General features: G+C 36.3%; 1 protein-coding gene across 1 annotated transcript in view; it reads right to left on the reverse strand.

Annotated features, from left to right (window-relative positions):
* Pi3K68D (phosphatidylinositol-4-phosphate 3-kinase catalytic subunit Pi3K68D) overlaps window positions 1–12,479 on the reverse strand; it is a 32,567-nt gene that overhangs the window by 14,964 nt on the left and 5,124 nt on the right. Inside the window, exons 6-19 of the mRNA XM_068771498.1 lie at window positions 11,279–11,426; window positions 9,436–9,626; window positions 8,748–8,838; window positions 8,514–8,657; window positions 7,776–7,864; window positions 7,010–7,241; window positions 6,137–6,309; window positions 5,560–5,770; window positions 4,718–4,922; window positions 3,778–3,990; window positions 3,241–3,359; window positions 2,309–2,487; window positions 1,247–1,413; window positions 630–763 (exon numbers count right to left, since the gene is read on the reverse strand). Coding sequence (XP_068627599.1) covers window positions 630–763; window positions 1,247–1,413; window positions 2,309–2,487; window positions 3,241–3,359; window positions 3,778–3,990; window positions 4,718–4,922; window positions 5,560–5,770; window positions 6,137–6,309; window positions 7,010–7,241; window positions 7,776–7,864; window positions 8,514–8,657; window positions 8,748–8,838; window positions 9,436–9,626; window positions 11,279–11,426 — 2,296 coding nt within the window. The remainder of the gene's footprint in view (window positions 1–629; window positions 764–1,246; window positions 1,414–2,308; window positions 2,488–3,240; window positions 3,360–3,777; window positions 3,991–4,717; window positions 4,923–5,559; window positions 5,771–6,136; window positions 6,310–7,009; window positions 7,242–7,775; window positions 7,865–8,513; window positions 8,658–8,747; window positions 8,839–9,435; window positions 9,627–11,278; window positions 11,427–12,479) is intronic.

A 12,479-nucleotide genomic window follows, 5' to 3' on the forward strand; every position in this document is an offset into this window, starting at 1 on the left:
ACTCACATAAGCTAACATACAGTCGGCACAATGACCGCTTGTGCGCTGCCCGCATCTAACAACTTCCCACGACCTATGTCTGATGGGGGAACCACCCATGCCCCGTCTACCAGATCGTGATCATCTATCTTCTCGACCAGATGTTTCGGAGCTTCCCAAACGCAGTCCATACGAGTTTCATTCGGCGAGTGATCTCTTTCTCAAAGTTCGACTTACCCCAAGAATATATAAATGTCTACACCTTCGAGAGTAGCATATCCGACAACCACTACATTAGACAGAACAAGAACATGAAGCATCAGTTTTGTTTTGTCAATTTTTATTTTAAGGCAGGTAGGACAAGTAGGTCCACCGTGGTTTTTGGCCAGCCATTTTGACTATATCATCAGCAAACCCAAGGTGAGTGATGTAAGGCGTTTATATTGATGTCGTACCTGCTGCAGTCCATGAGTTTGAAGACATCTTCCAGTGCAGCAGTGAACATTTTCAGAAAGATAACGTCTCCCTGTTAAAACTGTGCAACTGGATTGGTTTCAAGCTCTGACACTATAGCCTGATTGAATGAAATGAGACATTCGGAGTCCGAATATTGACTTATATTGGAATAAATCAAAAAAGGCTTAACGAACCTGCAAGTGGACTGGCCTCGTACGTCTCGTAGCGCAAGGCTTGCGTCAGCTGCGGCAACACCCGTATCAGTTCGTCGTCAGACATGCCGTTTATTAGTTTCGCTGCGAACTCACGTACCGCCACGTCTGGGAAACTGGACACAAAAAGAAAAACAATGTTTTATTGTACTCTGTAGTCATAAATGCGTTTAAACCCTTTGGGACGAGCCTCCTTTTTTCATAGACTTTCCTGTTCCGTGCATTCTCAATGTGGATCAAGTGACACCCACTAGATCCACACCAATAATAACCAATATAATGTATAGACTACAATATCTAAAGCACACTAATAGAGATGTAATTTATCAACATTCCATGATTACGGGCTTCATTACGTATTTTAGGATATCCTTCTGGTGACTTTATTTCAAGAAGCCATCTCATTAAGTACCAGTTTTACCGTCCTTCAGTTAGAAACACTTCTTGTTTATATTGCTATGCTTATTAGTTTCCCAGCATTAATACATATAAACGTAATGTTACAAACGTAATTACAAAAACACTTGTTTTTCCTAAGTTGTGTACAAAAGTATCCTTAAATTATCAGTTTTGTGATGAGTAGTATTAAAAGCAAATACCAGGGTAGAAGAAGATGCATGGCGTTTAAAGGCGAGGGTTTCTCCCACAATTGTAGCAACGCCACCAGCTGAGCGCGATGTTCTCCGAACCAGTTGGTGGCTGCTAGAAGTACGAGCGGTAAGGCACCAGCTAATTCTACCAGGTATTGACGTTTCTCCCACATCACCTGCAAAGCACAACAATATCTATTAAGTAACAAAAAGGTTCATTTATCATACAATTATATCATACTTTAGTAATATGACCATCTTTAAGTTAGATAAACTTTATTATATAGTAAGAATATAATTTTAAAATTTTCTGTAGTTACATTTTCATTTCTTAGTACGATAAATTTAGGCAATCCCGTTAGGTATCAACAGGAGCATATTATAATAACCATCCTCCTAATAATCACCAGGCAAATATGTAAGAACGGAGTAAGAATGCTAATACAACATTCTTAATCCGAGATGAGGTCGAAGAATAGAGAACAGAGGCTCATGAGAGCCACCGCTGCTATCATTGACGGCGGATTGACGAAACAGAGCGGCTGATACCCTCCCCACGTCTCGCCGTGCGCATACCTAAGGCGCGGTACAGCAGTTTCGGTAGAATTATAGATGAAATTACAAAGCTAATTAGGTGCACATTGCTTTGTATCCAAAAATATAGTTTTGTGCTGGCATTTGTAGCTTCGTCGGTTTTTACTTAAAGCCTCATCTTAGATCTATTTATAATAACCAACCTCGAGGGCTCCCTCAAAAGCATAAGTTTGTCTCCTATTAAGTTATTTAAGTATTTACCTCTCATTAATTTACAAAATTAGGAGGTCGCAAAGTTCTTAGAGTGTTTGCTATGAAGGAGGCTCCATGGAGTGCCTGTGTAAAAGGATTATTTAATACGCGTTTAGTATTTCAATTTAAGGATGCTTAAGTAGGTCAAATCCCGACTTTATAGATTTTATCATGGGATTGTATAAAATCTTGTGTATCCTACGTTGCTATATGAGAATCATATGATCTAACTATTACATAAACACTTGCCTTTTGCAATTTCATGTACAAGAAAAATTCAATTACCTCTCTCCCCTCAGTTGGCATTCTTTGATAAGCCCCTTGTTCTATTAAATGTAGCAATTGCGACTGCGTGTGTCCATCCAGAGAGTCGAACGGGGGTAACTCCTCTTGTGAGACATTTCTATGTTTTTCTTCATCGCCGTTAGTCCACTTGACACCCGTTCGTGTGTAGATTGGGATTTCTGGAAAGGATTTTAGTTAAACATGAAATTTTAGGCTAAAGGAAGGATATAATTTTAAAGCGGCCATCTGTAAAAACTAAAATATAATCGGTTGTTTTAAAACATTAAAACAAAAATTAAAACATGATATTGAATACACATGATGCAAATTTACTATTGCAGATAGATATTAACAGATTAGTTATTAACCTTCTTATCTAGAACATAAATAAAAAAAATCGGTCGGTGCTTAGCATTTGCTAATTTTATGATGGAATAATAATTATTATGATTCACACCAGTAATTTGTTTCGATTTACCAGGAGCTGACATAGGTTATATAAATTTAAATGTTGAAATAATTCGACAATTAACCTGCGTTGCCTAGCAATGACCTCTTACCCACGTGACCGTCGATCGCATCGCGACGGCGGGGGCAATGAAACGGATAGATGACAGATGGCGCCACAGTAGACGCAACAAAAGTTTGCATCGCGCTGTTGAGTCTCCGCGCTCATTTTAACTGCGAGCGGAGGTGCGGTCAACATGAACAAGAATCTACAGTACTACCACCACTCCTACAAACCGAAGCCAAAAATAATCTTTCAAAGAGCCGAATGTGGCTCGCGAGCCACAGTTTGGCCACCCCTGGCCTATATAGTGATGATCTGCTTTTGATATGTCTATCACACGTGTACTTGTTATAAACCAAGCAACCAATAAATTTTACTGATGATCTTCAAGAGAATAATAAGTTATTAAGTAATTTATTACCGATGTTAATGACTGGGAATGGCGCTGGCGGTGAATGAAGAGGGTGGGGCGCAGGGCCAATCCTCCGGTCGCACTGCGCGGGCCACAGCGGCAGCACGTAATTACCCGAAGCGAGCATGCTGCCAATATTACGCTCATGTAAAAACTAAATTCATGTTCATATAAAAATTGTACAAAATACTGGTATAGCTTGCGGCAAATTTCTAGTACATTCTGAAAGCGGCGTTAATATACTTTTACCGTCTCTACAGAGTTTTTATATATGTTGATTATATGTGTGAATGTATAGCAGTAATTCTGAATATTACTATTACATAGAATGTACAGTTATGACCATTTTATAATTTACTTTTTTTTTTTTGTTATCAAGTTTTTGCCCCTTTATTACGACTCATATTTATCACACTGTTTTCCCATATGTCATTTAAGAAGTTATGTTAATTTTTTAAACTTGTTGACCAACAATTTTTAATATGAAACTGTTTGTTCCTCAAATAAATAGATAATTCTTCTAAATCTTCTAATCTTGTAACTCACCAATCGAAATCAAACATTTGTATAGCCGCCCAACCAAGCTCGACCTGTTCGTATTGCACGTCGCCGTTCTGTTCACCGTCTTCGTTCTTTTGTTGGATGTTTTCATTGTTTTGATGCTGATTGTCCTCCGCTCTCTGCGTGCGACCGTACAGCGTCAACACCAAACGCGACTCTCTCGGTAACGAATTTATTGGTATATCCTCCAAGTTAAGCCTGAAAATTTTTAAATAAAAATTTCGATTCAAAAATACTTTTAAATGCATTTAATGCTTAATTTTACATAAAATAGTTTGGTTACTCAACAGTCAATATGAAACAGTTATTTAAATTTAAACATTATATATATATTATTATTTATAATATTCAAGGTCAACCAGACTAAAATGGAGAGAGCTATGCCCGGAGATTGCTGCAAGATCAAATTTCGTCTAAAGTGCAGTACGCGCCGCCCGTGCAACCGATGAGCTTTCGGCCCGAAAGGTTAGAGAGCGACGCGATGTGGGTTGCCTTCCTGCTAAGTGGACCAACGACATAGGTAAGGTCACAGGAAGTCAATAAATCATCGTGGCAATCTTTCGGGGTGGTTTTGCTTTGCAATTTGCATTAAGAAGCTAATACAGTGATGATGGTAATATTTATTGATGGGTTATAATATATAGTCATAAAGACTATTTTACGAAGAATGCTTTCATCTAATAGTACGACATGAGATTCGCCCGTTCTCTACAGATTAATAAAATAATAGAAAGGTTTTAATAAAATTATACCAAAAAATCAATAAAACGCAACCGCTAAACTACCACCAGAATGCCCAGCCTAAATTGTTTTTTTTTTTTAATATCACAAAAACCGATTGCATAAGTATACATTACCTTAAAACGTAGAATATGGCGAATAAATATAAATATGAAAAAAATTAAAAATATGTTAATATTCTTACCAAGTATCAAAAATGATTCTAGGGTAGAATCCACCGCACTCGATTTTAGAAGAGTGCGTTGCGTGAATGGTTTTAAGTGGCCTGGTGCCGTAGTATATTTGCGCGTGGAACAGGTACTCGTCATGGTTCCAACATAACGGCAGGCAGTGGACGGCCTCGATGCAGAACAGCATGGTCTCCACTATCGTGTGTGCAGGAACTGCTTCTGTAATACAAAAATATTAATATATCTGGAAAAAATAAAACAATTTTTTTGTACGGAACATATTTATCCCTACTTACTATGACCATGACAGACTGTTAAGTAATTAGCCTGTCGCAGCTCAGAAGAAAAAAAAGCACATATTTACTGATTAGTATGTTAAAGTAGCAGTGTGCAGATCATATATCGCGATCACGCAGAACAGATAGTCGCTGAAGCCTTAAGGTTCTGGAGCGGAGACTACGGACTGAGAAACTTAGCGTAGGACGAGCATAGTTCTCTCCTTTGCTCTTTTCGTGACCTTGAGCTTTTTATCAGGTAAACGTAAACAACCACATTTCAGATCTATATATCATCAACAGTACACCCACTGGTAAAAGTCCTTCGTCTTCAAGCAATGCGGTATTTCGGACGAGAAGATTTTCGGAGCTTACCGAACGCTACCCATTCGAAATAGATTAAGCAAGTGATCTCGAAGTTGGACTTACCAACCTGGTTTGAATGTCCCAGGTTCATATAATCGTGACAACTGCCTCGCCTGTTTATCTTGCGAAAATTACTAACGGCATCTATCAACGCCGACAGAAGTTAAACTACCGATAAATATAACTAAATAAATGATTATTGAAAGGTGTTTTACTGTGCGTGTTGGCAGCGGAGGCGGGTGCGTCCGCGAGTCGGAAGTCTAACAGGCGCGTGCGCGTGTAGAGCGCGAGCAGTGCGCGCACAGCGTCGCGTAGCCGCGCGCACTGCTGGGCGGCCGCCTCGCGCGCTGTGGCCGCGCGCAGCGACACGCAGCAGTACGGCCCGCTCTCGGACTGGATCTCCGGCGTCACTGCTGCGCCGCTGCCCTGCACATCAACAACAATTTTATACCCACTGCTCAAAATGACCTCTAAAGTATCTTATCATAAATTTAATAAGTTCATTACATAAATTGTGAAAGTATCATATTATACTGTCAATGATTTTTTAATAAAGCTTGCACTCAAATAATCTGGATAAGCTAAAAGTTGTCGGTACTCGCCCGACCGTGCACGACTCTTTAAAACTTTTACAAAACAGAGCAACCTGAGCAAAAAATAGCGAAGACCTATGTTTGGACACGACCTCGAGTCATAAAGTGGTGCTAATTGGAATCACTTTAGGAATTAAACCTGTGATCAAACATCCTACATTGTTGTTACGTAAAAAAAAAATTATATAACAAAACTAACCTGTGAAGTACAGGCTTGTGCGAAAGCGTTTAATGTGTATGTGACATGTAAAGTCTCGACACCTCCAGCTAGGGCACAAATGGCTTTTACTGCCTGGAAGACTGCCTTCGGCGAACACGTTCCTTCTGCTCCGATCACACCAACCGCACGAGACAGTTCACCCTCTAACGTCTCTGTGAAAAAAAAACGTTATAGAACATTATTTTTTTATTTCAATGGTTTCTCTTGTCCGATTAACATAGTATAGGACCTTGAGGACTACTTGTTCATTTAATTTCTTTTTAAGAGCTAACAGATAACAGCAAGTTACAAAAATATAATAAAATATCACAATTGGAGAATTATAATTATAATTGGATACAGCTTATTCAACAATTTTGTGATAAAAATAATAATATAAATCCATTTATTAAAAAGCATGTATAGCTATCCATCTCATTTTCCCATTCGCATTTTCTTCTTTGCAGTCGTTAGACGCTTGCGACAAGACATAGAATTACTCTAAAGATCACCACGATGACTCGAGAACAGACAAGCAATTCTTCGAGCTACGTCGGTGACTTTGGTTCTTCAGCGGATCTTGCAGCGTCACTATAAGCATTGTTTCTGGGTGACCGTTAACTTTCTTATGAAGTCCATCGTAAGCGACCACGGTTCTTATCCGTAAATCATCATCGGCAACCCACATTGGTCAAAGATCTTTGTTTTAGGACTGTCGTATTTAGGACGAGATATCTCGGAGCTTCCCGAACGCTGCCCATCCCTGTTGAATTCAGCGAGTGATCTCTTTGTCGAAGTTGGACTTACCAAGCTGGACTGACTTGCATTCTGCAGTATGTACAGGCGAAAAATAATAGTACAAATCATACTCACCTAGTAATATAGAAAGATTGTCAAACGTTAATGTGGCTCCCTGCGAACATGTGAGATCATCTAGAGTGAGATGAGAATCTCTAGCGTCGTCTCTCTCACTTCTAGCGAGCTCATTATCTCTGCCCTCGTGTAAAAAGAGACGAACATCTTTCTCTAAGCGTACGCACTCGCGAATATAATCGTACTCGCTGAGCGAACTCCCGGGCGTCAAATACTCTTTTGCACCCCAAACCTAATAAATTAATAAATTTATTTTAAATAAACTATAATTATTAAGTTACAATGGAATAGATATAGATGGCGTTGTGAGCAATGGTGTTCGAATCGTACATTAAAACTGTTTATTTAATGTAAAAGTTCAGAAATTATGAAAACGGTTTCACAGAGTTACTAAGTTAGTGAGTGTTTTATTCGCCTATTCGCATCTCCGCATGTTTTCGATACAAAAGTACATTCCATAAAAAGCCAACACTTTTGATAAATATGCATCCGAACACCCAATTTCTTATAACAAACGATAGTGCAAATTATTTGTTCTTGTAAAAAGAAACTTCTAGTTTTATTAATAAACTTTAGAAGTCGTTTTACTACTACTGAAAAAAAAAGTTTCAATCTATTATAATTAATTCTTTTTACATGTCAACACTAATTAAATGTAGTTCATGTTTGTTTAAAATATAACATAGTTGTACTAGATTACAGCATGTGTTTGATGATTATCTATTTCTGGAACTACAATGAAAATATTGAGCACATAACTACTTACTCGTAACATATATCCTGACATATCCTCTCTGATGTCCTCGTCCAAAGAGCATACTACTGTTAGTATTACATGTTCAACGGTTGATTCAACTGAAAAGAAGTATATTTTAATTTAAAAAATAGGTTATTCACTCCACAGTGCGTGTACATTCTTATTTCCACACTCTAATTAAATATTTCAAATGAATATCTAAATTTATTCCTTGGACATTGTCATTTTATTATTGTGTTATAAGTATTTTGTGTTGTAACAAATATGTTTCTGTAATTTCTGCAGTACATGTAGTAGGTGAAATTCAAGGCCGCGTCAAATTGTTACAACGCTCATCTCATAGCAGACAAACCTCGAAATTTGGTTTAAAAGGAGCTCTAGAGCATTGTTAATAGCTTCAAAGTCGAATACCAAGTCCTAATTATAGCTACCCATTGCCTAGTGAACGCACCTCAAGAAGATAAATGATAATGATGAATATTGAGATAGTTGACGAACATGAAAAGGGTCCCAACATCAAGTATCATCATGCACCTGCGCAGGCAATAAACGCTGAAGTAACGTGCGGTCTTTTAAGTCGCAGCAAGCCGAAAAGAGATCCGACAGCTACCGATGACCTGGATCTGATCCAAAAAAGATCTGAAGACTAGGGTACTGTACCTTGGTATGACGTCACTACGCCCAAAGTGCCCAGAGTCATGAATTTAGAAATGAGAATAATTTTTATTCGTGTAAATATATTCTTACCATCAGAGGTGAAGGTGATGGGCTCGTCAGAGTGTGCGTGGTGCACTAGGATCTTGATGCTGGTGTTAGGCGGGTAACGGCCACCAGACCGAGCCGCTATCACATGACCAGGATTCGTTTTATCGTCTGAATATACAAACTTTTCTGAAAAGAATAAATTTGTTTTATGAAGAGAAAATAAGTTTAATTTTAAAAAACGAAATATAAAAATCGTATAGAAAAAACATTACTTACTTCTAACATCTAAAACCAACTTTAAAAATGCTTTGTGCTCACTGTCGTAGTTTTTATTCCTTGTTTGTACAATACAGTCGTATAGTTTATTCTGTAACAAAAATTATATTAACCAACATGGAGCAATGTGTTTTTCTTTTACGTATTTATTTTCACACTTTATACTAGCACTGTGTAAGGACAGACTTAATGCCTCCTAAGAATCCTGGACTGAAGAGTGATGCAGATATACAAATCTAAAAATACTGTTCAATATTATACTATTTCTATTTCAATAATATACAACTATATATATATATATATATATATATATACCTTATAATGTTTGTGGATAAACTGAACCACTAATTCACACATCACAAATTAGTAAAACACAATAAGCATTGTATTATTTATCATTTTTATATCAACCTTATGTGTGAAGATTCTCATCACCTTAATATAGATCGCATTGACTAAATTATCATCCTATACTTTGTTTATGAGAAGATGATGCTTCTTACAAAATAACAAAGTTATTATTAGAAGACCCATGGGTGTATGCCCCGTTTGCCAGAGTTATGTTGCTTTCGACTGAAATATCAACCAGCTTGCCCAAATTATTCGGATTGCAGCAAGCAATGTTGCCAAAGCGCTTACAGAAATTTTAATATTTATGATTCCTTAATCTGTAAAAAAAATTACTTACCGTAGTAGGTCTTTTAGGCACAGCAGGAACGGCGGGGATAGACTTTGGCGGTGGAGAAGGCAGCATAGTGCTATCTCGCTTATTCACGGTCGCGTACACAGGCGCGTCACGCATCTCGGTTTCGCCGTACAGGAAGTCCAATGGATCGTACTCTTCGTAAACGCTGCTGCATTCGCTAGGGGCCATGTATTCTGCAAGCAATCATCTTAAGATATTGTATTTACTTCTGTTAGTTGCCTGAAAATTTTTTCAATTACTTTACCACATCTGTTATGAAACATTAACAGGTTTTGTTTGCCTACATAGCTGCTCTTGTAAGGTAGATATATACAAATTAAATATCACAACTTTGCCCACTCCAACGAAATACTTGAGATTTATTTAACTTTCAGTTTATTGTAATGAAATATTGAAACATATTCACTTATATTTTACTTATATTTTAATATAATTTATGTTAGAAAAAACAATTTATGTTAAGTGCTCCATAAGTGCTCCATGACAAGAATTCCAGGGAAAGCACAATTTAATGGAAATTTTTGTGTAAATTATTTATATTATTTATATTTTATTATATTTTTAAATTATATATTTATATATATATATATATATATATATTTATATATATGTATGAATATTTGATGAGAATTGAAAAAAAAAAAACAAAATGTAAATATACAATACACAATAACATGGCATTCTGTATGTAAATGACTTCTGCATACTAACACCAGTGCTTCTTACTTACTATTTTATAGGAACAAATGACCTGAAATTGACCCCACTAAGTTTCCCTTTGTTCCAAAATATTACAAAGCATTTTTGGTATTTATTTATAGTTTGTCGCTAATAAATACTCTTTATTAGACATACAGAACAAAAGCTAAAGTCGATATAAAAGAAAAAGTTTTTAGAGACATGCCCAAAGGATTAATTTATACTGGACAATATTACACACATAATGTAACGAAAGACTCCTTCCATGTATAAATGTTATTTAAAGGAGCATACAGTAACCCAATTTCAACCCCATTTTAATGCAATTGTAATGAAAGAAAATGGCAGTATAACAAATAATGTTGCACATGAATGATTCGAGCACACACATTGGTGATAACCACAAAAAAAATCTTTAAAAACAGTGCAATGAAACCATGCTTGCTAAATTGCTGAAAATAAATTTCTCATCAACATTATCCAAAGAGACCCATGTAAAACTAAACTGTGATGGTAATTCAATGAATTGAAATGTTAATTTAATGTAGAAATTTCAACTTTGTTCTTCTATTTATAGCTAAGAATATAGGTTGTCTAGATTATTTCTGATATTGCAAAATGATCTATGCCTCTTGCAATATACATCCGGTTTGAGATGATAAGATCTTTTTTGCAATAACCAAACTCTAAGAACTCAAAAACTTCAGCATTGGTTGTTACATTACATATTTTGTTAGATTGGGAGCCCATAAGTGTTGGGTTGCTTAAGCAGATTCTTCAAAGAGTGACTGGTGTAAGAATCTCTGTGAGGAGACCTTGGATTTTGGTTACAGTTATCGTTAGACGCACATTGAGAATTTAAGTAAAAATAGCTAAATTCATCTTAAATTTATACAAGTATGTAAGTAAGCCTTTAAAGCTTCAAAAAAATTAACTAATTAAAAAAATTTAACAGGGGAAGTGCAAACAAATCATCTCAATGCTCAATCAATATTTTTCTAAAAGTTTTAATAGTAATCAATGCATTAAGTTGAAGTTTATTATTATAACAGTGATTGTATTCTTCCATTTAACATAAAATTTCCATCACAGCATAGTTGGTGTGAGACACAATGAAACCACTCACCGGAATGGGGCTGATCTGTTAATAGCGGATCGAAGGCCTCTAGCACACTGACTCTTACGCTACCTGCGCCCTTCGCGCGTCGACCGCCGAAGTCGATCAGGTTCTGTGACTTCGGCAAGCTGCCCACTGTGTCGTTCGACTCGTTCGACTTGTAAATAATTTATAAACTTATTATATATATATATATATATATATATATATATATATATATATATATATATATATATATATATATATATATATTACAACACACTAATCTTATTTGAAAAAATATACTATATTCGCCGGACAGAGATATTTATAAATAAATGAAAACGATGGTGGTAATTTAATTATAATTTAACAAAATTAACACTAAACGAACATGCATAACTGCAACACAAACTGTTCATATAAAAAGTATTAAAAAAAAAAAAACAAATAAAAATATCAAGGGGTTTTAAATGACCCAGTCAGTCATCAATATTATTCTAGATGCACAGCCGATAATCCAGCAGGATAGCAAGTAGAAGTAGCAGTGGGCAGGCCTTAAGTTTCTGGAGTGGAAACCACGGAGCAGCCATCACATAAGTCATCCATCCACAAGGGGGAAAGAGAAACTTGTTAAGGTCGGAGGAAGGCGCAAGATGCATGCTCCTTCCTACCAGTCTTTTTGGAAACCTGTGTGGGACTGTTGCTCCTTGATTCTATTGGAAGTCTGGATATGGACTTATGTCCAGCAGTGGATTCCTCATGGCTGAAATGATGATTATACATCATGGCTAAATATTGGTTTTCTTGTGTTGTTTGCATGTTGCAGATGCATTCTTTAGCTTTTAAGTGGATTGTTCCGGTTGACTATTGACATGGTGTTTCTCAGATAAATATGTGCTAGACCACAGAAAAATCCAGCAAAAAAAAAACTTGGAACTGTGTTTTAAGTCATTGGGAAAATAATTATTAATAAAACATATGAATTTCCATTGGTTACTTTTCATCTTGACATGGCATCTTCAGACTAATAATTTTCTACACTTGCTGCAATCATCTATCCTTTACACTTGTTAACAAACGTGCAGACAAAAGAGTGTTATAACAACACTGTCCAGTGAATAAAGTATAGTGTAATTATAAAAACATATAATAACTAATAATAATACGGTATTTTTATTTTTGTAGGTTATGTATTCGACTATTTATTATATCTATGTAAAATTAATAT

The sequence above is a fragment of the Battus philenor genome, unplaced genomic scaffold (assembly GCF_028537555.1).
Source record: "Battus philenor isolate CCGP_79_NKW_IND1 unplaced genomic scaffold, ilBatPhil1.0.hap1 SCAF_4, whole genome shotgun sequence".
NCBI classification, from domain to species: Eukaryota; Metazoa; Arthropoda; class Insecta; order Lepidoptera; family Papilionidae; genus Battus; species Battus philenor.